The sequence below is a fragment of the Protopterus annectens genome, chromosome 5.part0, assembly GCF_019279795.1.
Source record: "Protopterus annectens isolate FY-2018-M chromosome 5.part0, PAN1.0, whole genome shotgun sequence".
In the NCBI taxonomy this organism is placed as follows: Eukaryota; Metazoa; Chordata; order Ceratodontiformes; family Protopteridae; genus Protopterus; species Protopterus annectens.
The window spans coordinates 1882921921-1882948895 of NC_056735.1; the positions used below are offsets into that span (position 1 = coordinate 1882921921).

At 38.6% G+C, this 26975-nt stretch overlaps 1 protein-coding gene across 1 annotated transcript in view; it reads right to left on the reverse strand.

The window, feature by feature from the left end:
* Positions 1-7682: 7682 nt before the first annotated feature.
* The window catches only part of ENOX1 (ecto-NOX disulfide-thiol exchanger 1), a 2044058-nt gene continuing 2024765 nt past the window's right edge, over positions 7683-26975 (reverse strand). The window contains exon 15 of the mRNA XM_044071707.1: positions 7683-8543. Within this exon, the coding sequence (XP_043927642.1) occupies positions 8412-8543 (132 nt within the window). The 3' untranslated portion in view covers positions 7683-8411. The remainder of the gene's footprint in view (positions 8544-26975) is intronic.

Genomic DNA, 26975 nt, shown 5'->3' on the forward strand with positions numbered 1-26975 from the left:
TTTGGTAATACAGAGAGATTAGGTAGAAGGGAAAATCAGACATGACTGACAGGGTGTGGGGGGACACAATGAGGGAGGGACAACACAATATTGAAAGAGACCTCAGACATACTGAGAAAAGACTATGGTGAGTGGATGACTGTTTAACATACAGGAGTGGGAATAGGCATGAAAAGGAAGGGAATACCAAGATGTGCATGTTCAAAGATGCAGTCTCTGCCCACTTAGACCCGATGGGAGAGTATTCATCCTCCTGTGAACTGTCACCACTGAGTCCTAGCTTAGAAGCTGGAGTCAGCACTGGGAGAGATGTGACTGAATAAGTCGCTGGAGCATGCACTCCATGCAACTGATGTGGGCATACAATCTCCTACTATTATCTACCACACAAGCTCTGTCACCTCCACATGCACAGCTATTGGTGGTGGGACTATACCACCCCCTGGTGTGGGCTACTTGATGCAGGTGGTGCATATAGTGCAGACAACTGTGCCAGGCTGGGACCCTGATGTGCTGGGGTCCTCTGGTTGTGGCGGTGGTGGTGGTGGTGGTACTGGTGCCACCTGTACAGGTACAGCAGTCATTGCCAGTGGGAGAGGAGCAGGTTACTGTGCTGCTTCATATAACAGTAATAGTAATAGAAATGGACAGAAAATTGATAAACAAAATAAATGTATAAAAGAAAAAGGATAGCAACAAAGAGTGTGGGGGGAAGAGAAATATAAACACAATGAATATTGCATTATGAAGTGAGCTGATACTGCTACAGTAAAGCATAATAACCTTCTAACTGTAGAACTTACACAGGTATATCATCTATTTGTCTTATAAAATAATGGGGGTGGGGCTAAGCCAAAAGCCATCCTCACATGCAGTAACATAAGATAATACTAATTGCAGGAGCTATTTCTGAGGACAGCACATATGTGCCTGTGGCCAGTGATGCTATTTGATTTTTGATAATAATAAAACTGTACATGTACAAAATAAACATGCTGATCCCACAATAAATATATCCATCCAGTACTGGTGATAAACAAGGAGCAGATATGTCTAGTGTATAAAGTGAAATGCCTAGCAAACTACTATTACTACTTCTAGATATTACATACACATGGGCCTTGTAGTGGTACACTGATGTTAGTGAGATAACAAATATGATTTGCCATGTTAACAATTTTTTTTTGGGGGGGGGGTTTGAACATGCAGTCATCCTAATAATCTCGGTACACATTGCCTTGACATGATGATCCACTTGTTCACCAAGACAGGAGAAGGAGGAGGCACACAGAAGGGAACTTCTAACATTGTACAGTCATACTACTACTCTTGTGTTATGCCAGCATGCTGACAGATGAGGTACTGCTGTCTAAACATTGGTAATAATTATTTTATGTAACTACAACTGTTACATTACAAACAGAGATTTTTTTCAGGACAGCTTGTCTATTCACCCCATTGCCCTTTTAAGTGCTTTAGAATGCTCCTGTTCATCTCCCCATTCCATTCAGTCTCTGCAGGGGCTAGAGACATAAACAGGGCATAATGAGAAATTAGATGGCGGCATGCAGTAGCAGGGTATTTGTTTAACTAAAAGATATCTTGCTTGTAGTATTGAGGTGCTGATGGTGACTGTGCCTTAGCTTCAACCTCCCATTTGCCAAGGATGGCAGGCCTGCATTGACTCAGGTCACTGTAGTGTTGACTGCACTGATCCCCATGGATGGGATGCCAGTAACATAGCTGAGAGCACTGGCCAAACTATTCCAGGCATCAGCCTTATTGAACCAGTATAGCCTTCCTTCATGAGGCTTCAGTGGTAATGTTTATAGAGGATGTCCAGAAATATCTTAGATGCCTCCTCATACCACCTCTGTGCTGTAAAAGATGCAATAATGGCACCTTCTCCAGCCATAGCTGTCTCACCTTCAAGGATCTCAGGAAAAATGGCACTTCTCATGCATCTGAGCCTTTATGCAAAGATGGACACCAATGGGCAACTCATTTGCACAATGGGTTGCAAACTTATAAAATATAGGTACTGTATAATTATGGTTCCAGTTGTAGTTTAAGGTGTGAAACATACAATTCCTTCATCCTTCTGTGTGTTACGGAAAATACATTGCTAACTGTGAATCCATCTTCAGATGGTTAATTATGCAATGACAGTTCTGTCTATCCTATCATAAATGGTGTCCCAAGTGTGCATGGCACATCCTTCAGGGGCATCACAACTTTTAACAGGTTTGCTTGTTGTGTCAATTGACAGAATCAGCAACAGTAGTATGATGAGCCCTAACTATCATAATCATCATGCTCAGAAGGGTGAATGTACACAATATGAGTTGAATGAGAAGCCTACAGCATTACTGCATTAAGGAGGAAGACAAGAAAGGTGTCTAAATTGTACAAACTACTTTTGTTGAAATCTTACTTTCTGTGTCAGATATATGCTTATATAAGATCAGTACTAATACTACTCACACAATTGCATTCAGTTGTAAAATGCTAGCTTTGACTTTCCTTTTACCCTAATGCCTACGAGGGTTGTCACTTCATTGGTAATTTTAGGATGTGTTGGCTAAAACTGTCTTAAGAGGTATATTGCTAGTGTACTGCGAGTAGCAGCCTACAATTTCATTATGCTAGATGGAGACACTGGACTCATGTTATGAGTAATATTCATTGCTATTTTACTGTGTTATGCCTTGCACATATGTAATTAGCCACAAATGTAGTAAAATTGGTATTGTAATGGTCAAGTGTTATTGTCTAGTTATTGTGCTGTAGTTGTTTTGTGGGGAATATGTGCTCAGTACACATATAATGTCTGATAATTACTTAAAGATTGCATTTAGACATGTGTAACTGTCAGCCACTAATTGAGCATAATATAAGTCCAAGTAACATAAGATTATTATACAGGTTTTTTAGGGCCAAGCAAGAACATTTCCCTGTTTTCCATGCCAACAGAGTAATGCCTAAAAGGCAGGGTCCTAAGAAAAATTAGGGATCTGCAGGCTTAACCACATTCAACCAAAAGCCCAAATTTACATATGGAGAAAAATGTGATGGTAATACATGTCCTTTATCTCCATGGCTAAGGGCTCTTGCTAGTGATCAGCCCTTCCATGACTGTGTCTGGGCTGAAATGGTCACTAATAGAACTTCAGTAGATGCTCAGGTCCATAGCTACTGCATGGTCTATTGCAGGTCCATGTATATGATGCACGCTGCCACCCACTGAGTAGAAGTCATAGTGGAGGGCCAACAACAAAGATGGAGGAGATCCTGACCTCATTGAAAGGTAGTATCTCCTCCGCAGAGCCCCACAGTGTGGTGCTGGATATTTGGGGAAGAAATGGACAGGCCCCAGAGAGTTTAAGTTGCATATTCCCTAGGTATGTACTTTATAGTATCAATTTCTGTAAATCCTTCTTAAAATATATCAAATTTATTGTTCATTAAATCTGTCTGACTTATGGTATACAGGTGGTTTACTATTAAAATGTGGAAAATCAAAACAATTTTCCACCTTTTGATCAAATTAGTTTTCAGAATCTGGTAATACAAAATTACCAAAATATCAGAAATGGTAACCATGGAATCGACATTTGAACATTGGAAGTTCCAATGTTGAAAGTCCATATTACTGGTAACGTTTTTGCAGGGAAACAAGACCCCCACACCCTCCATGTTGGGGGCTATGCCCCCCACACCCCAATGTATATTATATATTTCAATACTGAGATTGCACTACAGTGAAGAAAAGGCTAAATTTTCCAATTCCCACTGTAGTGCAATCTGTTATTAGAACATCGAATGCACATTAGCGAATGTACACTACCATTCGCTAATGTGCATTGGAACATTTTTCAGAACGGCATTATACAAACTGGAAAAGATGCACTCGACCATCCCAGTTTCATGTAAATGCCATTCCACATTTTGATAGTAAACCTATATAGGTACATCAAGGATTCAAGTTCCACATCCATCTGCACAAAGGATGATTAGGGGTATTAACTGTTATCATTAGTCTGGGTCACACAGCATGCCAATATCTAGTCAAAGTCATGGTACAGCCAGCTGTGATCTGAACGGGAGGCTAAAACCTCTGTCATGCATACCTTGGAACTGTCCAGTAGGCCAAGCCACAGTGCTGCACCATGTGCTAAAGTTGTGTCCCTGCATATACACACATATATTCCTCCACATGCTGAGGCATGGCATTGAGGAACTGACGGAATATTCCTGAGGCAGATGCCTGAGATATCTCCCCCTGTGTCCCCATTATAGGTCACTGAAATTCCATAGTCCTCACCCCACTCGGCCACTGAACCTGATCCTTATACATATTAACCCCCCCCTCCAAAACAAGTTGTTATAGTACCCATAAATGCACTTTTTCTTTTGCTACAGCTCAGTACACACACTCAGCCACTTTTCTGTAAAGGACATGCACTCTTGTTCTCCCTTGTCCACCTTTGAAAATGATGATAACTGTGTCCTGCCCTTTTTACACTGTTACTTGTGTTGTTTAGGTCTGATGCAAAGAGTGGCCAGTCTATGCATGGGTAAGCACAGTCTGGCACTTTTGCATGCATCACTTTTACTGTTATAAAGCTCTGTGCAATCCAGTGTTTCTTTGCTAGTGCCATAGCAGACTGTGCCTGCCTCTGAAAGGCACGGTCATCCCCCTGTTGCTGGCCCCCCTCCAATTTCTCATCTGTCTCAGCTAATGCTGCCAGTGATGCTGGGGACTGTTATCCCTGCAAAAGGCCACCCTTTTGTAATTGCTTCCTAATTATAATGTTATATAACATACTACCTATGGTCAATATTTTGGCCCACGTGGCACGGTTATACTGTATGGCACCACTGGCTGTATACAGGCAGAAAAACTTAACTTCAGCAGTTTGAATGCTGCATATGCACTAAAATATGCCCAGTTTGTGATACTGTATGGTTGTGCTCCTGGTCAGTTTGATTGTGTGGATTTCTGATAGTTGTCATCAGCCAGGGTTCTAGGGCCTATCCAGAATCACCTACAAGATGGCCCTGTGGGAAGTCACCCCTAGTGAACCATTGATAAAGGTCACATGGGTGCTGTATGCATGAGTTGTGAAATGTGTGAGTTGTGAAATCTACATAGAAGGCCTACTCATACATTGTGGACTATATCCTGTGCATTACAGACTGTTTGCCATTTGCTGTTTGTGGACTTTCTTTCTCTGTTCACAATGTGGGACCTTGGTTTCAATCTTTGTAGAGTCCATGGCACCACAGTACATCAAGGAAATTTGCTGTGATGTAGAACTCCCATATGATGTCTGCTGTCTCCTCTAGGGTATATGGGAACTGCATATGTTCCTCCACATGCTGAGGCATGGCACTGAGGAACTGATGGAGTATTCTAGAGGCAGATGCCTGAGATATCCCCCAATGTGTCCTCATTATAGGTCACTGAAAGTCCATGTAGGTAAAATATGTAATGCCTCACATATCTTTGTATCCAGTGGGATAAGTCCGCCATGACTCCCACAGGTTGCAGATGAGGCCAACAAATATACAAGATTTCCTGCATGGTGTCCTTGTCTACACACTACCAATTCACCATATCAGTTTCATGGAGGGCATAACACGTTAAGCATAGTTGGATGACCCTGCTCTTCCAGTGGTAATCTCACACACCACTGGACAAAGAAGTTGCAATAACACCCTCCTGCAGATATACATTTCAGAAGGTTGCAGCAACACCAAGCATAATTGCATGATGTATATTGTCTGACATTGGCATATGGCTGAGTTCAAATCTAAAGCAAGAGCAGCATTGCTGAGTGGAATTTAAAAATTTCTGAATTACTCCACTATCTTATTTGGCCTCATTATCATTCACAATATTTTATTATAGAACCATTAGTATATAGCACAGCTGACCATACAATCTGACCTAGCTACCTCATGTAGATAGTTTTTTGAATTGTACCAGTCCTGTGTGTGGCCACACATTCTACAAATTCATTTAGTGAGATGCGGTAACGTTTTCTAAATCTGGCTAATTGCCTTATTAGTATACTTAAAATACTAAAATACAATTAATAATTTAGTTATTTGCTCTTTTTAAACATTAGAATATATTCACTGGGCACAGCTTGCACACTATTGCAACTTTCTTTTCTGGACAGTTTGCATGAAAATACAAAGTAGTTACATCTCCTTTTATATATATTTATATGTGTGTGTGTGTGTATATATATATATATATATATATATATATATATATATATATATATATATATATATGTATATATCTGGGTCAATCTGAGAACACCGACAGTTCGAAACGCTGACGATGAGAACACCGACACCGGAAGACCAACATCGGAAATAACCAACAGTTCAAAATCCCGCCACTGAAAACACCGACATACGAAATGAGCGCGAATGTGTAAGTATGCGATAGTGACGGAAGTTAGGGTGCGGGTAAGGTAAGTGTGTGTTAGTGACGGACTTTAGGGTGCGGGTAAGGTAAGTGTGCGATAGTGATGGACTTTAGGGTTAGGGTGCAGGTAAGGTAAGTGTGCGATAGTGACGGACCTTAGGGTTAGGGTTTGGGTTAAGGTTAGTGCATAGACAGTTGTGTATGTAAGATTTAGTGTAGGTTTGTAAGGTTTTTGGTGTGCTTGTGCTGTGAGTCGGTGTTCGGTAATGTTGACTGTTAGTTTTGTGTGGTTTCAGTGTTTTGGTGTCAGCATTTTGGTGTGTAGTGTGTAGTGTAGGGGATCCATATATCTATCTATATATATATATATATATATATATATATATATAAATACACATACATACTGTATATATATATATATATATATATATATATATATATACACACACACACATATATATATATATATATATATATATATATAAATACACACACACACACACTTTATATAGCTAACTTATCTTATTCATAGATTAGTACTAAGCTAACTGCCCTTGCGAGCCACTGTAAGCCTAGCCAATTATCCCTTTTGAGACTCAAACCATGCACCTTGTGTTTGTAAGGCAAACACCTTAACCATTAGGCCACCCTCCCAACCCTTTTATATAGGTTCATAGATTAGTACTAGGCTAACTGCCCTCATGGGCCATTTTAAGCCTAGCTAATTACCCCATACGAGAATCGAACCCTGCTCCTTGTGTTTCTAAGGTAAGCACCTCAACCATTATGCCAACCTCCCATTAGATGGATCTAATTTTGGCCCCCCCAAATTTTCAGAATATTTCTGTCTTTGTTAAGTAAAACTTCCTTTTTATTTTTTTATTTTTTTAAAACATTAAGGCTTCTTTTGCTGGGTTGTATTTTTAGAAAATTATCTTATCTGAATGAGCTGACCATAGAGTTTATAAATTTAAAGGACTTGTAAGATCAACCTTTTTCTTTTCAGTAGGCTTTTCTTCTACAACATTGATCTCAAGAAGAAAGGACCAAACCTGAGGTACTTAATAAAAAAAGAGAGAGAGAGAAAACAAAATAATTTCACGCTCCAATTTTGCAGACAGGAAAACACAGCAGTGAGACTGCTACTTAACATGACTGCAAAGAAGAATTATTACACACTGTGACAATTACTAAGACTAGAGCAGCACCTTGTAAAATAAGGCAGTATGGTCCAAGGTAACTGGAAAAGTATATTCACAAAATTTTATTTCATAAAAATATTTCTGTTATAAAAGATGTGACAGTTATGCAATAGGTAGAAGACTGACATCAGAAATGGAAAAAATATTCCGAACACTGTTTGACTTGCATGGGTCCCTCGTTATAATTTCAGCTCCATTAAGCTTAAATTGTGGTCTAGGCTTGAAGATGTTCATATTGTACTAACTGAATAATGTTGAACAGTCATTCATAAATAAGATTTGATATTGTTTGTATTAAAAAATACATAACACATTCACAAGTTCTATTCCCATGTACTACATAGGCATTTGTTTCATAATATTTAAATATATTACATTTGAACATGTTTCTTTTGGACTGTATACTTTTTTTCTTGTAATCTGTTTACTTCTCATTATTCAAATATTGGTTTGATAGTATAGGAATGTACTTAACATAGACCTTGAAAGCACACTTGCTGGCAGTGGCTGATGTTGTAGTGCAATGTTGTGTCCTCATTTGGTGCCTAGAAAAATTTTTCTGTGACTGGAGAGCAGATGATTCTGGGTTCTCTATTTTCTGTTTCAGCATGATACCATTCATGAGTGAACATCAGACTTAATTAAAAAACAGGCTTCGATAACTCGGAAAATAGAGTCTTAAGCACAGGAACACATTTCTTCAGCTCATAAACCTGCCAAAGCAGTGGCATTATTTCTCTGAGAAAGTTTATTAAACTTCACAGTTAAAGAGTTTTAATACCCTCAAAGCCACAGAATTTCCATCTCTTTTCCAGCGTTGCTCCAACACCTGTGAATTCTTGCTTAAACATTTGTGGCAGCCTCATCAGAAGCATCTCTATTTCACTGGCTGATATCTAAAGAAGAAAAGAAAATAGTGTTGATATAAAATGCATGACTTGACTCTGGGACACACTTTTCATTTAACAATTCTCTCAGGCTGGGAAATGCAGTTTATTATTTAAACTGGGTCAAGTGCAAGAACAAGAGAAATACAAACATTCTAAAAAAATTAATGGCATATATGTTTTGCTTTGGAATGTATGCTGCTTATATTATTAATATTCAGAAGTATTTCATATCATACTAGGCATTTCTATCATCTTTCAAACTGATAAAAATGTTTTTCCAGTTTAGCAATGCATTTTTGAAACTTGCTGCAGTTTGTTCTGAGTGTTGATACTGTTTAGTTTACTTAACAAAGACATGCATATGGAGCGTTTCTCCCTGGGCCTCCGCTGAAATTTGCTTCATTCAAAGTCGGACTTTCTTGGTAAACAAATGTTAAATAAACATAACATAAATAAATAACATCTACTATTTTTGTAACAAATTAATTTGGTGTCATTGCATTTTATTATTAATTTTTTTACTCTTGATTTATTCCTCCACGCTTTTTTTTTCTGAATAAGGCTTATTTTCTGTAGCCTAACTATATTTAAAACGTACAAGCAACATTCAGGAAGCATACAGATTTACACATTTTCCATGTATGTTTGTTTTGCGTTAAATTTAATTTCCAGTTACACTCCTGATGTTAATGTTGTAAGCAGTTTTGAAAAAACAATGAAGATCATAATATGCTTTTGATATTTTAGTTTCACTGCCTACATAGCTTTTCCTTATGACCACAGCCACATAGGACAATGACTTTCATTCAGCAACAAGCTATTCTGAGCAGCTTACTCATACTTGTTTAGTAGTGTAGCAATTTACTTATATTGTGGCTTCTTTCTTGGGGGGGGGGGCCCTTTCTTCCTCATCCAGACACCCATCCCAGTGCCCCATGTCCATCGCTGGATCTAAGTTACCCCTGGACTATTACTGAGGTTTTCCTGGGGTCAGTGTGGATCTTGAGTATCCTCAGGAATTGTGTTGTCATTCAATCAGCCAGGGAGGCTTTTCATACATCCTATGCATGCCCCATTTCCTTTTGGTGCCTTTGGTTATGTTTGAGGGGTGGCTGCACAATGGGGACATTGCAGTGTATCATCCAGCCTCCACAGCAGCTTGGCCATGTGCACCCCCACCTCCTCTTTGGACCATGCCTCCTATCATATGACATCAGCTTTCACCACAGATGGTTGCAAGAGGCACCCATGTTGCCACCCTTCCCTACAGGATGGTAAAACCCATCTCTCCCCGGTGCTTCATCAGTCATCTGTTCCACTAATTGAATCTCAGTTGTAGTCAGGGATTTATCCCTCTATGCCACCAGAGCAACTGCATATGTTAATTTTCAATATAAGGTGTCTTACATGCAAGACACAGTTGATTGCTTGTCATTTTTAGAACATGAAACTTTTCTTTTCTTGCATTTAGCATGGTAATATAATATCCTGTACACTTAGTTAGAAAATGATATCATGGTAACAGTTTTCAGCTCCAAGAAAACTTTCACTGGGGCATACTTAGCAACAAAACAAATTGCAACAATAGCACATTTTTGGCATCAAAGTTTTATAATTAGGTACTATGCATGGTAAGGAGGTTATGTTTGTTATTTGCACTTGCCTCAGAAAGAACACACAAACACTTCAATAACGTATTTGGTACACATCTTCCTTTACTTTGAGCTCCACTGTGTATCTATAGCTATGTCAATATCCATTAGCTTTTCTACATATTGCATTCAGTGCAGTACTTATACCAACAAAGGTACTCTTGTCTGGTCCAGCTTATTCTGCCTATGTCTTATAGTGTCACACGTTGAGTCAGCATTTTTGTTGCACAGTTTGTGTTAGTGTAGGACCCCACTTATGCAGAGTTAGAGCACATAAGTAGCTTATGCCAAAATTAATGAGGAAGACCATTTTATTTTTTCTTAATTTCATACAGTGAAACACACGTACTGCAAATGGGGATTAATAAATTAGTAGAACAGAAATTCTCAGGGTCAGCACTTAGGCACATCACCTAATGTTTTTCAGCTCCAGCTAATGGCATCAAGTAATAACCTAAGAAATGTATATAATACAATATCTAATTAAACTACACTGCCTATTTTTACTTTACTTACTGTAGGTGGAGTGGTCTCAAACTGACCGTTCTGGCACAGCCTCCATCACATTGATGGTACAAGCAACATTCAGGAGACACACAGCATTACACTTAGCACCTCCAAAATACAAGCTGAAATCCGACTGCAAACAAAAGTACACCTAAGACAAAAATGGGACATAAAATTGTACTCCTGTACACATCAACTTTATTAGTAAATGTCCTCCATGAAGAAAATAAATAAATAAATAAATAAATAAATGCTATGAACAAGAGGAACTTTTAAGATTCAACCTCTCAGACTATTTCATCTATGTATATGAATTTAAACCTGAAATAATAATAATTTCCTTACCTAAAAATCATATTTAGCACTATTTTAATGGACTGTTGAATTATCTGTACAGAATTAATTTGGAAGTATAAGGCTTATCAATAGTCTTTAATGGGAATTCAGAGGGTCAGGAGCTACAGAATGAAAAAGAAAAGCAGGTAGAATGAATGCTTGGAACTTGTAAGAAAAGGTAGGTGTAGTATACATGTACAGCCCCAGATACCTCTATAACACCAATATGCCAAGCTTAGGTTCAAGAAGTCTACCTATGGAGAATTTACATTTCTCCCATCAAAGCCAAATAACTCATTTTTATGATAGTAAGTAAACTAGGAGTATAACAACTGTGCAACATAATCAGAGTTATGTCTGAAGTATTTCATCTGCATCTCTAAAGCACTCTGTACTTGAAGATAGCTGTGAAATATATGATGTGCAATGTTAAATAGTGACAGGAAGAAAAAAAACATGCTTTGTGATAACATTTCTTCATTGCATTTAAGGATCATACCAGTTTATCCTTATGTTTTGTTACACTATGGTGTGATGATCTGAAATAATTATTTATTCCTTTATAGTACCTGTCAGCCACAGTTTCTCCATTCTAATTCTGCCCAAGGCTCTTGTGCATAAATGCAGAACCCTGCACTAAAATTACCATTAAATAAACCCTATTTTGCAGCTGGCTTTTTAACAATCCACCCCAAATATTATACAAGTCCTACATTGATACAAATATTTGTCTTGTGAAAAAAATATTTGCTATTGTAATTCTTTTGCCATGTGATAATAAACAAGTTATTCAGTTTTATTTGGAGATGGAATATTTCAACAATCACAGCAGCAGTCTTACAATGACATTTAATGCTGTTCATAAAACATTTCTAGCCCTATACCACAGGGCTACACTAATTATCAGGTAACACTCAGCACAGCATAAGTGGATGAACTAGCAATCACACCTGATTCACACAGCAGTGTGGTGTATCAGACGACTGTTGTAATCACTCCAGTGACCTCCAGAGTTACTCTTAGTATATCTCCACACTTGAGCTGTGACGTATAAAACAAACTCACTATGCATTAATTCATATAACAACAGATCACCATGAATGCATACATCATGAGCAAGATGCTGTCAAAGAACAATTAAGTGCAGACATCCATCTTGCAGTAAAGGGACCATTTTTGCAGCTGGGCCACACTACCATATTTGATATTAAATGTGATATATCTTACGACACAGTGCAACGTGGCTCCTCTGTCTAGGAAATGAGTTTACAGCCACGCTCTGTTATGCTATTGTGTACTGCACTGTGTAATAAGATGCCATTCCCAGACACCTTACTACATAATACTGTGAGGTTGCTACTGTACTTGTCTATGAATTGCAAAACCACAGCATGGTCATGTCAAAGCACGGTCCAATTGGAATTAATTCCCTTACACTTTACTGTGCTGAAAAATGCAACTTTATGAATCCAACTCAGAGTGTACATAATGAGTTGTGTTGTTCATAAGACATAAATATGATATAGTTACTTATGGTGAGGTCTTGCAGGACTGGTGAGTAGAGTGCACGTTGTTGTGTGCAATCAGGTTCCTGCAGAACTGGCACCTCCAAATCTGCTGTCATGTTACTCTATTAGAAAAGAGTTGCTTGCTCCTTCAGAAAGTGGGACAAGTCTCAATACTTTGGGGATTCATGTCTAAAAGTGATGAAAAAGTGTTGCTAGAATTGTAAATGGATTGGTGAAAGCACATGGTTTATCATTATTTTGATGACCCCATCCTCAATTAAGATAAACTATAGATAGTGAAGTAAAGAACAAGATTGTGTGTACAAAAGGCATGAATAATGTTCATCTGCAGGGTTACTGGGTTTCCATGACAAAGTGAGAAGTTTAGAGTCCTGGAGAAAACTTAGATTCGAATTTATGTTCCTTCAGATTAAGAGAAGCCAGCTGAACTTGTTTCAATGTCTTCTAAAGATGCATCCCACATAGCTCCTGTTGGAATTTCTACAGAATAGCTATTGCAGGAAAAAAAACTAGAGGCTGTGAGGAGGGCTGAGGATGTGTTGGAGAAATTATAAGTCTCAAATACAAAATGAGTGAATACTGGAACCAGGATGCTTACTTTTCACTATTTGTTAAGTGTACCAGATTTAGAAACTTCCAGATTCAGCATACCCTAAGGAAGTCTCCAGATTTAGCAGGGTTGAAAGAGCTTAGTAAATAGTTGAAAAATAAAAAATATCCTAGCTACAGTCTTCAGTGAGACTTTTTTGTTTTGGGACTAGTAGTTTCTCACTTGCACAGGGAATGCATTTTTTCTTTAGGAATATATTTTTCAGTAAGCCTGGACACAGGGCTGGTAGGCAACCTAGACAGCTGCCTAGGGCCCCATGCTGGCAGGGCCTCAGCCTCAACACTAAATTAAAGAAAAAAGAAAAGTTTTCTTATTGTGCAATGTCACTTTAAAAATTAACAACAACAAAAAGATATGTTTTTTTTTTGTGACAGCATAGTGTCGCTTTAAGAATTAAAAAAAAAAGGTTTCCTGCTTTGCCTATGTCCATATCCTGCTGATTTCTTTTGGCTAATGAAACAGGAGCAAACATGCATGCAGACATGGATATGAGATTTCAGCAAAAAAGCAAGTGTTCAGAGTTGGTTTAGCACAGCATTTTATAGTACAAGTGTTCAACAATCCATGCGGCACTCATCAATGTTTTTTTTGAGTTAAACACAGGTGTTCAGCATTGATTCACAAGAATTTTGTAAAGGCAGGTGTTTGGAGTTAAGGTGTACAGTAACAGCCTTTGGACTTAAACACAGCTACAGTGTATGTGTGTGTGTGTGTGTGTGTGTGTGTGTGTGTGTGTGTGTGTGTGTGTGTGTGTGTGTGTGAGAGAGAGAGAGAAGCAAGGTGGATTACTTTGGCTACTGTGTGTTTGTGTGAAACAAATTTGAAATATTTGACTTTGGGCTGGATGTAGTCAACAGTGTAACTATAATTGCTGGGTTTGAGGAATATCTGTGGATATAAATGTACACATAATCTGCCACTGGCCAGGTGCATTTTCAATACATGTGAGCATCTAGAGAAAATAATTTACTGTTGTTCATGCTAAGTTTAATTTCAGTGTGACACTATTTTGTTTTGTTTTCTTTAGCAAAACTGTGCCAGTGTTTGTGGTATAAAATCTGAAATAAAGGTTTTAAATCAAATCTCCGTAAACATTGTAAAGTAAAGAAAATAGTATGCAGTGACAGGTTTGAGTAGTGTCTATGGTAATTATTAATTGGGGAGAGACAGCCAAATGGGACACTGGAATATTTGTGAGGGGGGGGGTGGAAGAGGGTACCTGGTCATTACCTGGCCTAGATCCCCACTGTACCATGATCTGGCTCTGCCTGGAAATATTTAGGGACCAAGGCAAGAGCTAGAATCTATGTTTATAACCTTCATTAAAAAAGCAGAACAGTCAAGTACTACTGCTATGACTCCCGTCCCCTGAACATTTATGTACCAAACCATGACCTCACAAACATGAATATGAAGTAGGGAGAAATATTCAAAAATAAAGCAGTCACTGTCAACGCACTTTTAGTTAGAAACTGCACTGACAATAATTTCCTATACATAACAGTTATCAGGAAGTCTAAGTTTAATGGAGAGTAGGAACCCACTGAATTGTACAGTATCCTTCAAATGCAGTAATTAAAACATATACTAGTATAAATTGTGAACAGATGTATTGCAATGAAATATTTCGAATGGTTTTAGAAGAAAGTGGGCAGTACTTTGCTAAAAAAGAGCAATAGAATCAATGGGATTTAGAAATGAAGCTCAGAAACATGGAAGGAAAGGGTAAAATAAGACCCAAGAATCTATGATTTTAGTATAACTGTAACATTAGGAAATGGTATACAGAATTGTAATTATTGCTCAACTTGCTTGAAAAATAGTGCTGGTGAGAAATTCTGATAGGAGAAGTCTCAATATAAAGGTAAAATGATGTGCATTCTAGCATAATGCAGGGTAGATCCTTCAAATGCCAGATATGGATAAATTGTTGAAACTGAAAGACAAAGAAGCCATTTAGATTAATACAATCTTGTAAGAAGAGAGTGACTGACAAATGGAAATCATGTAAGCTAGGTCATTCAAAATTTAGTACCAACTTCAGCCCTGTGACTTCTATTGAAATATCTGAATCCCTTACTCCCCACATATCTCTATAGATCATTTAATGAAAGTGCTAACACTTCCTCCGTGGGACCTTACAATATACCTGGTGGCTTAATTAACAATGTTATGCATGCCCTTGCAGACACACTCCTTAACCTTTTTAACTTTACTTTAGCTACTGGTTTTGCCCCTGATGAATGGCGCTCATTAGTGGTGATACCCATCCATAAGGGTGGCCTTACAATCGACCTGGGAAATTACAGACATATCAGCCTTACAAGCCTCATCTGCAAAGCTATGAAATGTATTATAAATTGATCTTATAAACTGTGGAATCAAGAATCTTGTGAGAACTGACCCCAACAGTTTAGTTTTATGAAGGGTAGAGCCTCTCTTTTCAGTCTGGTAAATTTCTTTGAAAGGGTTATGGTGACAGTACACGATGTCTATGCTTCGCATATTTGTCTATACCTCTTGTTTATGTTTTTCACCATTATCTTGTAAAACATTTGTTGATTATATGATGTTTAGCTATTATATAAATAAATTGTATTGTCCAGCCTTAAAAACGTACTGTATCTATACTGCTAGTCACTTTTAGTGGAGATTTTCTCCCCGGGCCTCTACTGAAAATGGACATATATCCAGTTGGACTAGCTCGGTCAACAAATGTAAAATAAATAAAATTAATAAATATCTTAACCTACCCAAAGCTTTCAACAGCACCATTGCCCATGTTTGCATCATACAAAAGCTAAATACTTTAAAAATCAACTCATATGTGGTAAGATAGATAGCAAACTGGCTGAAAGACAGAACCCACACAGTGTGAGTTGCAGGTTCCTCATCTGAAAGAATAACACTGACCAATGTGTCCCTCAGGGCTTGGTGCTGGGACCTCTTCTTTTTGATATTTAATTCTCAGGTCTCCAAGCCAAGACTCCTAGCTAATAAAATGTGTGCACAATTGCAACTGGAGGTTGTTGTTAAGTCACCCTATGACATCAAAACCCATCAGAATTAATTCTCCCTATGTAAACACTGATGTACTAAAATGGGCTCAAATTAAATGCTAAGAAATGTAGCATCATCACTTTTGGTAGACACCTCCCTCATCATACTGTCTAGACAACACACCTCAGTAAAATTAAAATGCAGCTATGGACTTAGGTACTTGTATTGATAGTACCATCTCTTTTGATCATCATGCGACATTGGCTGTCAGGAAATCCTTTTATTTAGCCCAGGTAATTTACAATGGAATATCATCCTGGCCTAAAGAGGCAATCACTTCCTTATACTGAGCATTGATCAGGCCAATTATTTTGTACTTTCAATACACATCAACAAACCACTAAACTTCTTAAAAAGACATAAATTCCATGACCAGGTACACCACTCAAAGGACAGAATTGATTCTTTATTTAACATAGTTCTGGTACCTCGGCCTCTCGCCTTCGAATGGAACATTTTCCAAATACAATTCTGTCCCTATAAATACCCCCAGTTCCAATTATTTAATTGACTATTTGACAAATTAACTATTTCATTAACAAACACTCATATTCTTTTGAGCTATTGTACTTTCCCATATAAACAAAATATCATTAAACATTTTAATTAACAATAATAACAATATTACATACATGTTTAAATGCATTATCAATATATTACTAAATACCTTATTAAATACACTTCAGATACATTTAATACATTGTTTAAATGCATTTTTCATACATATTATAAAGTGCATCTTTAATAACATACTTGTTTCCTTATTTCAAATAATCAAATTATTCTCTAAATTTATTCAATAATCAATTCTGTCCTCTGAGTGGTATTCCTGGTCGTGGAATTTATGTTTTTTAAACAATTATTTTGTACAACACCCTCTTTGGGATTTATCTCACTAAAATATCAAACAAAGAGAAGGACCCAAAGGATTCCAGAGCAAAATGATCATAGACCTAAAGTTCATGAGCTACCAACAGAGACAGGAAGTTCAATTCCTTAGCATCTTATAGATTGTTCTGGACCTCCTGTTTCTCCACACATCCAGTATCTCCAACAGTACTAGAACCAGAAACATACATCTTCAACAAAAGATAAAAAAATATGGTGGAGGGACAGGTTTATAACCCAGCACTTCACAAACCTCTGGAATAAACTTGCACTGCAAGTTCCATTAAACATAAACTAGATGACTGGATGAATACCACACATTTACTTCAGGATTGACTAGTATGGCCGTCCTGGAGAAAGAGGTGCCACTTGCAGGAGGGTACTGGCAAGGTGGTAATGGTCATAGCCTCAGTGTCCTTGGACTATATATGAATCTATTAATCTATAGGGACCACTGAATTATTTTGCCTTCTTGATTCATGAGAAGGCAATAATTTCAGTGATATTCTTTCTCAGGAATAAGAGTTATTGAGGGATTTATTCTCACGTGGCTGGGTAAGTCATGAGTATAAACCTGAAGACCAAATATTCTGGCCAAATATTCTATTGTTAGCTGCCATATGAAGTAAATGGGCCCATCATTTTTCAAAATAACCACATTGTTGTAATATAAAAAAATTCTTATTAATAGCAAAACCAGGAAACATGTAGAATTAACTGCAAGCACTTTATGTCAAATGAAGTTGGTTTGGAAGGGCTAAAGATGCAGTTTCGTTTCATTCAAAACATCATATTTGGAGTGTCAGGGAGATGACCCTGGATCATTTTCATGATTAAGATAAAAAATAAAGCTGTTTTTCCTTATCTGAGGTACAGTTACTGGTGGAGAAAGCAACTCAGTGAATTTTCCTGTAAATTTGTTTAAAAAAAAAAAAAAAAAGGGCAACAGAGATCTTCCTTATCTCTGTTGCTTGCTTTGCAAAGTACTGATGTACTGTGTAAATGTGGGAGCATAAGTCCCATATGCATACGCAGTACATAAACAAAGCAGAGGAATCAATAAACAACATGGAAGAATACCACTGCGCCATTATACAAAGACATTATTTAAGAAAAGTAAGTAATTTTTTTCTTAAATAATGTCATTGTATAATAGCAATAACCAACTCTGTGGTGTGGTATATTGAAAATTTATCCACGGTTGGCTTTGTTTAATCACTTGGGCTTTGCCCTCATGATTAAATCACACCAAAGGTGGGTAAATCTTAAATATAACACACCCATGTTGTTGGTTATTGCTACAGTATCCTCACCCTTCTGCCATGGATTATTTTTTATTATACTGCACCATCTTTTATCATCAAGAAGTTGAAGAAGTACGGTAATTTAATGTCTTGAATATTCATGCCTGCTCCAGTGGCACAGAGGGATAAAGTCCTGATTATGGCAAAGGTGTGCCTTGTTTTATTAGTAGCTCGGATGCCTGACTGAGCAGGTGAGAGGATAGGTGTGCCCATCCTGGATGGGGTCTTAGATCCCACCACTCCCAACCTAATAACTGCCAGAAGACTGGAACAGTGTCAAAAGGGAAGGAGTCAGCGCAAGGGCAACTTGGAAAAGGACCACCCAAGCTGCAGATAGTTGCCTTTGTAGGTTGCATGAAGGAGCACACTCAAACTGATACAGGGGCATAGGCAGTGCTAATGGTGACATGCACACCCACATCACTATCCAAAGTGAGTGGTTAGGCCATCATCCAAAAAATATGCTCTCATTCCTGGGATGCTAGTAAGAACTTCAAAACTCCTCATTTTTTGCCTGAATGATGGTGCCTCATGATGGCTCTCACCCTAGTGGATCTGAGGGAGACTACTTTCTCCTAGGGAAGAAATGACCTTGAGTTTGATAGTGGGTAGATTAATGGTCAGCAGGCAAAAGGGTAAAATCCACATGGAAAAATTATGAATATCTGTTGCATGCTGATGTAGACTTTTTTGTTTCTTCTTTTTTTCATTTCTGCACATTCTGTTATAGTCAGGAATAACATTTTAGATAAAAAAACATTTTGTACTAATTGTATGTTTAATTCTTGACAGTTCTTATGAGACATTAGAACATGCAACCTTGAGTGTGTAGCCCTCTCCTGCTGTATCACTGTAAGATTCATGTGAATATCACATTGTAAAAGCCCCTACCTGCAGTCACATAGAGATGTTGTAAGATGGCAGTAGTTTACTACCACATAATGATGCCTGATGATGAAGTTTAAGTATTCTTAAGTTTCTAACTCGCAATATTGTCAGTTAAAGAAATATTAGCAAACTGTTAGCAGTCAGTTCCAGTTACTGATCACTTACTCTGATGTTTTGCCATTTTGGCATTTTTGGGGATTTTAGTAGTGAAAAATGAAGACGAATAGTGATTCCTTTAGTGCCTTTTTTGTTACTGTTGTGGTTGCTAGAGTTTGTTTTGGGTTATAAGCCTAAGCAGACTTGGCTCATGAGTAAATCACTTTAATTACATGATTTGATTTCCAAACTGTTCTAGCTAGGGCTTATCATAGAATGTATGGTCTGTCGCATCAGTCTGCACCAGTCTTTATTTTCCTACTCACTTTTTGTATGATAATTATTGTACAATAAAGGCTTATTTCTATTCAAAAATGTGCATGCTTATTGGCCGTATCAGCATGCACATTGTAAATCCAGCATATGCAAACCGAAACAAGTACAACCAGACTAGTTCTACTTCAGAAAAGACTGATAGAGCTTGTTAAAGTTAGTTGATAAAGCCATAAAGGTTTGATGCTTCCTTTCGTGCAAAAAATACGCATACATAAAAAAATTCCATTTGTTAACTTTTTTAAGCAATATTAAAAAAGAAGCCCAATCCTGCCCTTTCCCACTTGAACATGAAAGTAATTGAATATTCAATAATGTGTATGCTGATTGGACAGACAGAAAAAAGCCTACTTTTATAGACTGCTCTATGGAGCAGAATAACAACATACATAAAAAAATATGCAAAAGATTTTGATGCTGGGGCCGCCTCTGCAAGCAGTTCCACAGAATCTTGTACATTTTTACAGAAATGTCTGTTATTATTTCATTCATCAGTTATTTGCCAGAAGACCACAGTTTTAGGAAAAACAGACCAAATCATGAGGCAAACATTGGCACAATCTAGGAACATATGAACACTGGCCAAGGCTACAGAGGTAATGTAAAGAATGTATATAAGTGCACTAAAAAAAAAACAAACACACAAACAAAAAAAGGCAGATCCAGGAATGTCCTCTGCAGCCAATCGTATGTATGGAAGACATGTCTACTACAGATCTTCCTTGCCCCACAGAATTAGAAGCTGGCATTGTATAACAGCAATAGCCCACACCTACACGTGGGTTTCACAGGATTTACTCATAGGTGGATTTACTTAATCACTTGGGCTTTACCCTTGTCATTAAACCATGCCAAATGTGGGTAAATCATGTAAAACCCACTCCCAGTTATGGATATTACTAAAAATAGTAAACGGACTGCACTGATTATGTTTCAAAACTGACAAAAACGTATGCTTTTTATATATTTTGCTGGTATCAGAGATGCTTATTACAAGTTTTTAATGCAATTTTCAGAGGTTTTATCTTATGCTGAAGCACACACAGCATCCACAAAAGCTTTAGTACACTTTGTACTGCATACACACAAACACACATATACAGTAGAGTGAAGTATCTAACAGCTTTTAAAGGTGTTGAGCCATCAAAGGTACACTTTGCTTCTGGCTGCTAACTGCATGGCAGCAATAAGTGGGCTGTAAACACTGTGCCTCCCTACTTTTTTCTCTGTGTAACTCACAATGCACTGCTACAGCTAAAGTTCCCTGTACTGCAAAGATTTAATATAATTTTTCTTCAATCATGTCAATATTCACTTCTTGAGATTTACTGTTGAGGTGAATTTATTGACAGACCTTTCTTAACATATAACAATGGGTTATGATTGAAAATCCAATTATAATTCTAGTCTGTATTATGAAACAGATATGTAAAAGAAATATAACTGGCAGAAATACATCATGAAACCTCCTTTCAAATCTGTATAATGAACCAGTAACTCTGGTCCTCAACTACATTGCATAAACAGTTCATTAATCCTACAACTAGAGCTAGATTTCAGCAGCCAGGGCAAATCATATGTTACAAACATGGTTTCTGTCTTTACTCGCAGTAAAAATATTTAGCTAAACATACTTTGCTCAAGAATTGTGGACAAAGCCAAAAATAATGGGAGGATAAAAGCCTAATGTCAGGGACAATTTTAAATATTATTTCTAATTCAGTTAAAAGTTAATAAAGCAATAGGTTTTGCATCATCATTCATTTTCTAACAATAGGAAGTATGAAACTCCAATGTTTAGCATTATATTGACTGACTGTAATCTTCAGTGATTTACTAGAAAATCAAATATGTATGTATGTATGTGTGCACACAGTTCCCTATCAGAAGCCTGAAACACTATAAGCTTGAAAATCAAACTCCTGAAACCAAAAGCCTGAAAATTCAAAATCCCGAAAACCCAAAATCCTGAAACTCAAAATTCTGAAAACACAAAATGGACATACTGACGTCATTGTGGCTTTGCTATTGTTAGCCCTGTGGTGTTAGGTCATGCGTTGGGTTCAGGTCAGTGTGCGGTTGGTTTTATGTTAGGGTTAGGGGCAGTTTAAGTGAGTTAGGGTTAGGGCGCCAGTTAGGCATGTATGCAATAGTGACAAATATTAGGGTTAGGGGCGGTTTAAGTGAGTTAGGGTTAGGGCGCAGGTCAGGTGAGTGTGCGATAGTGACAGACCTTAGGGTTAGGGTTAGGGTCAGGGTCAGTTGGTAGATATTAGTGTCTTTATAGTGACATATTAGCATTATTTGTGTTTTCAGGATTTTGAGTTTCAGGATTTTGGGTTTTCGGGATTTTGAATTTTCAGGCTTTTGGTTTCAGGATTTTGATTTTCAAGCTTATAGTGTTTCAGGCTTCTGATAGGGAACCGTGCACACACACACACATACACACACACACACACACACACACACACACACACACACACACACACACACACACACACATATATACTCACCAGGCTGAACAAGGAGAGGTTACTGTCAGCTGCCTCTCGGGTGCTTGGATCCGCCACATAACACAGGCACTTAGGTCACTCCGGAACAAGTACAAGTATGACGCTGTCATTGTACATGTTGGTGTGAATGATCTAAGATGTACCTCCCTGGACTACATGAAAAGAGACATTGAGGGGCTCTCTGATCATGTAGCCCAAGCTGGTATGACCCTGACCTTGAGTAGCATACTACCTTCACCTAGATTGATACTACAATACAAAGACAAAATGATCAATTTCAACAATTGGTTAAGCTTCTGGTGTCATTCTAAGGGGATCCAGTGTCTGTCTGCCTGGGATGACATGATAGACAAGCCTCACTGTTTTGCCAGAGATGGGTTGCACCTGTCACCCCTAGGTTTTCGAATACTGGCCAAGGATCTTGCCGTCCCCATAGTGCCTTTTTTTGGCAAGGCTCAAAGGACAAACCAACCACCGTAACCAGCACAGGTAACCAAAAACTAAGGGTAATGCTACTCAACGCCAGAAGTATCTACCTCAAAATGCACACACTCGAGGCTCTCCTCAGCATGGAGAAAATCGATGTTTGTGCAGTGACGGAAACCTGGTTCAAGGCTCAAGAGAATACCCCAGCATTGCCAGGTTACAATTCATATCATACCTTCTGGCCTCAGTTACCGGATCGCAGTACAAAGGGCAGAGGTGTATCCATATTCATCAAGGTACCCATATCTCCAGGTTAGTAGCGCAGCATGATGCCCCAGAGATCATCCATGCGCAACTATCAGAAGGCAAAACCACATTTCAAGTCATAGACGGTTATAGATCGCCCACCATGTCCCAAGATGCTCACTCTGCATTCCTTAAGACATTGGAAAATATAAAGGTCCTACCCAACACCATAATCTTGGGTGATTTCAACTACCCTGGTATAGACTGGGTGAACTACCAATGTTCCAACTCCTATGCTCAGCGATTCATAGAATTTATAAATTCAAATGCCCTTGAACAACTAGTATGTTCCCCCACTAGAGGGGACAACATATTGGATTTAATCATCACAAATATGGGCGCTCATTGTACCACACCCATTATCATCCCCTCCTTGGTCAGATCTGACCACAAACTGATAACCCTGGACATCCTCACTCCTCCACCTCCCCCAATCAAAGAAACCATAGTCAAAAACCTTTCCAAAGCAAACTTCAAACTACTTGCATCCGAAGTGGAAAGCTTCACTATTCCCTTGCAGAAGGATAATGATATCCAGGATGCGGAATCCTACACCAAGGCACTCTATATGCATCTTCAGGATTGCATGGACTGTGCTATCCCAAATAAAACCAAGACTCCTTCCTCAAGCAAGAAGAAACCAGTCTGGTGGACCCGGCCATAAGCAAACTTTACAATAAAAGGAGGAGACTTATACAAAAAGGCCAAATCTCAAGTAGAAAAATCATCCCTGATCAGCATTAGTAAGAAATTGAGGGCCCTCATCAAGTCAACTAAAGCTAATTTTGAAAAGAAAGTTGCCAAGGATGCCAAGGATAACCATAAGGCCTTCTATGGCTACATCAAAAACCTAAATGGCAATGCTCAGGTCTGTTCTGAGCTAGTACAAAATGGAACAAAATACACTGACCCTTCTGACATTGCCAACATCTTGGCTGACAGGTTCAGTGCAAATTCCCCCCCCCCCCTCACCATCTACAGGGCCTATTACCATTCTAGGGGATTGTGTAAGTCCAATTATTACTGATACGTTGGTTAACAAGGCTCTATCTAAAGCTAAAAACACTGCCTCCATGGGACCAGATGGTGTCCCAGGCTGTGTCATACGTGAGCTCCAAAAGGAATTAACCCCGCATCTTAATACCCTGTTCAGTCTCAGCCTCTCCACAGGATATGTGCCCATAGAATGGCGCACGGCAATGGTGGTCCCACTACACAAGGTTGGGGCCACAACTGACCCTGGGAACTACCGACCAATAAACCTGACCAGTCTGATCTGTAAGGCTATGGAGCGAATCATTATGAAACTCATAAATGGAGAGATTGGGAACCTCCAGTTGCTGGAACCCACACAGTTCGGCTTCGTCAAGGGCAGATCATGCCTCCTGAACCTGGTGGATTTCTTTGAGACAGTTACTCAGGTTATAGATAAGGGAAAGGAGGTACACACGGCTTACCTTGACCTTGCTAAAGCATTTGACACCATTCCCCATTCAGGTATTATTGATAAGCTCACCAGCCTGGGCATAAACCCTTACGTCACAAGATGGATCGCAAACTGGCTCTCAGACAGTTCCCATAAAGTAAGAGTAGTGGGATCTATGTCCGAATCCAGATCAGTAATGAATGGTGTGCCTCAGGGCTCTGTCCTGGGGCCCCTCCTGTTTGGCATATACTTCTCAGAAGTACAGGCAAGCATGGAAGGGCTGTGGCTGACTAAGTTTGCAGACAACTGCAAACTGGGTGCTATAATAGAGTCTCCGGCCGACATGGAGATCCTCCAGAAAGGCCTAAATGAGACTGATGCATGGTGTCAAAGCCATGGTCTCAAGCTAAATGCAAAAAAATGTGTAGTAATCCCCTTTGGAAAAAACAGAGTACCCGCAAACTACAACATAGGAGGTAATCCCCTGAATTCTGAAGAAGAAATAAGGGATCTAGGGACCCAAGTAGATAGTCAGCTTTCCTTTGATAACCATGTTGCCAATGTGGTTAGAAAATCCTTCTATGTGACCCATCTGATTACGAAAGTGTTTGCATCAAGATCTAAGGATGTAATGGTGCCCCTCTACTCTTCCCTCATCAGATCCATTATTGAGTACAATGCACCAATTGGAATGTACCTGGCTAGACATCTCCAGCAGCTGGAGAGACCACAAAGGTACCTAACCAAGAGGATTACTGGCCTCAAATAGTTGCCCTATGCAGCACGATTGAAAAAGCTAAGACTGTTCTCTGTTGCATACCGCTTTCTCAGAGGCGATCTCTGTCTAACGTACAGAGCCATGTCCAACCCAGAATTGTTGAACATACTCCATCTTAGAAAAACCAAATCTACTCGAGCTATATGCTCTAGGGATATAAACTTCAACACAACAATGAATAGAACATGCTGGAGGGATAGATTCCCTTCGCAGAGACTTCCCTTACTATGGAACAGGGTCCCGATTTACATAAGACAGAGCCCCTTACTATCACTCTTCAAGAGGAACCTTGATGAGTGGATGGGTAACAGAAAGTTCACACCGGGGATCACACCAACAGCACTACTAGATGGGGGCCAAGGGTACTAGCTGCTAGTACAAGGGTCTAGGGAACTACTAAAGGGGTGGTGAATACCGCACAATGTGGCTGGGCTAATATATGCCTTCGGGCAGATAGCCCAGTACCAACCTATGAACCTATGAACCTATATGATACAGGTAAAAAAATGTGAGGCAAAATCAGCAAGATTCTGCAGAATTCTGAACATCTGAGAAGTATGGCCTTAAATATTAACCAAAATAAAGAAATGAATTGCTGTTTCTCTGGTTATCCTGCTCCATTTTTCTTTGTTTGTTAACTGGGGCAGTGGACTGATCCACAGATGACTTGTTTCAGTCTCAGCCTGGGCCAATAAAAAAGGTATAAATAAGTACAGAAGAGGCAAAAATAGATAAGACATAAAGATGTATTAAAAGACACAGCCAGTATTCAGTGTTTTGATTACAGATGGTTATTTTCTGATGGTACAGAAGTATCCATGTAAATGTACCATCTAATTCTGGCAGAACTGTGCTGTTTCCTAGACACTTAAAAGTAACTCATTATGAGAGTGGCTTTTAGCACAGTTTGTTTATACAGTGCAGGAAAGTTCGACTGGGACACGGCCCATTTCCAGCGGAGGCCTGGGGAGAAATGCTCCTGACACATGTCTTTGGAATGTGGTAGGAAACTGGAGCACCTGGAGGAAACCTATGTGAATGCAGACAGGACATGCAGACTCCATACAGAAGGCACCCCAGTTGAGAATCAAACCGTGTGGCGACAACACTAACAGGTGCACCACTGCACCACCCAGTATTATAAATACTGAAAGCATTTCCATCAAAAAATAGTGAGTACTCATCTGAATTGCAATGTGTAATTTTTAAAAATGCTATCAAAAAGAAAGCCAGAAATGGTGCAGATATATTACAGTACAGCAGTAAAAATAACATTTTTATATTCATTTTAGAAATTCACAGATGCGAGTAGTTAACAGTAGAAATAACGTTAGCAGACTCTACATTTATTCTATTTTATTATTTCTGCTGTTCCCTGATATAATTAAAACAGATTGCTAAGATACTGGTAGCTTATAAAGGAAGGCTATTTTATTTTTTCTTTACTGGGTAGTTAACAGGAATCTTTCCTGTTCCCTTATAAATAACATAACTAGTACATTTTTAGACATGCTAGACTAACAGCAACACAGACTGCATAATTACTGCTGCTGTACAACTAATAAATTCTTCTTACTGTTGTCTGTCTTATACCCCCCTCCCTTAATGTACTACAATAGTCATGCCATACAATCACAGTATTTACCCCACCTACTCAAAAACAGTGCAACAGTCAAATACCTTCTTAAGGCTTAATGTTACAAAATTGATTAACAGGAAACACACTTGCTTTTGCAGCAAGGAACATGCTATCCTCACACTAGGCACTTGAATTTTATTTGTATAC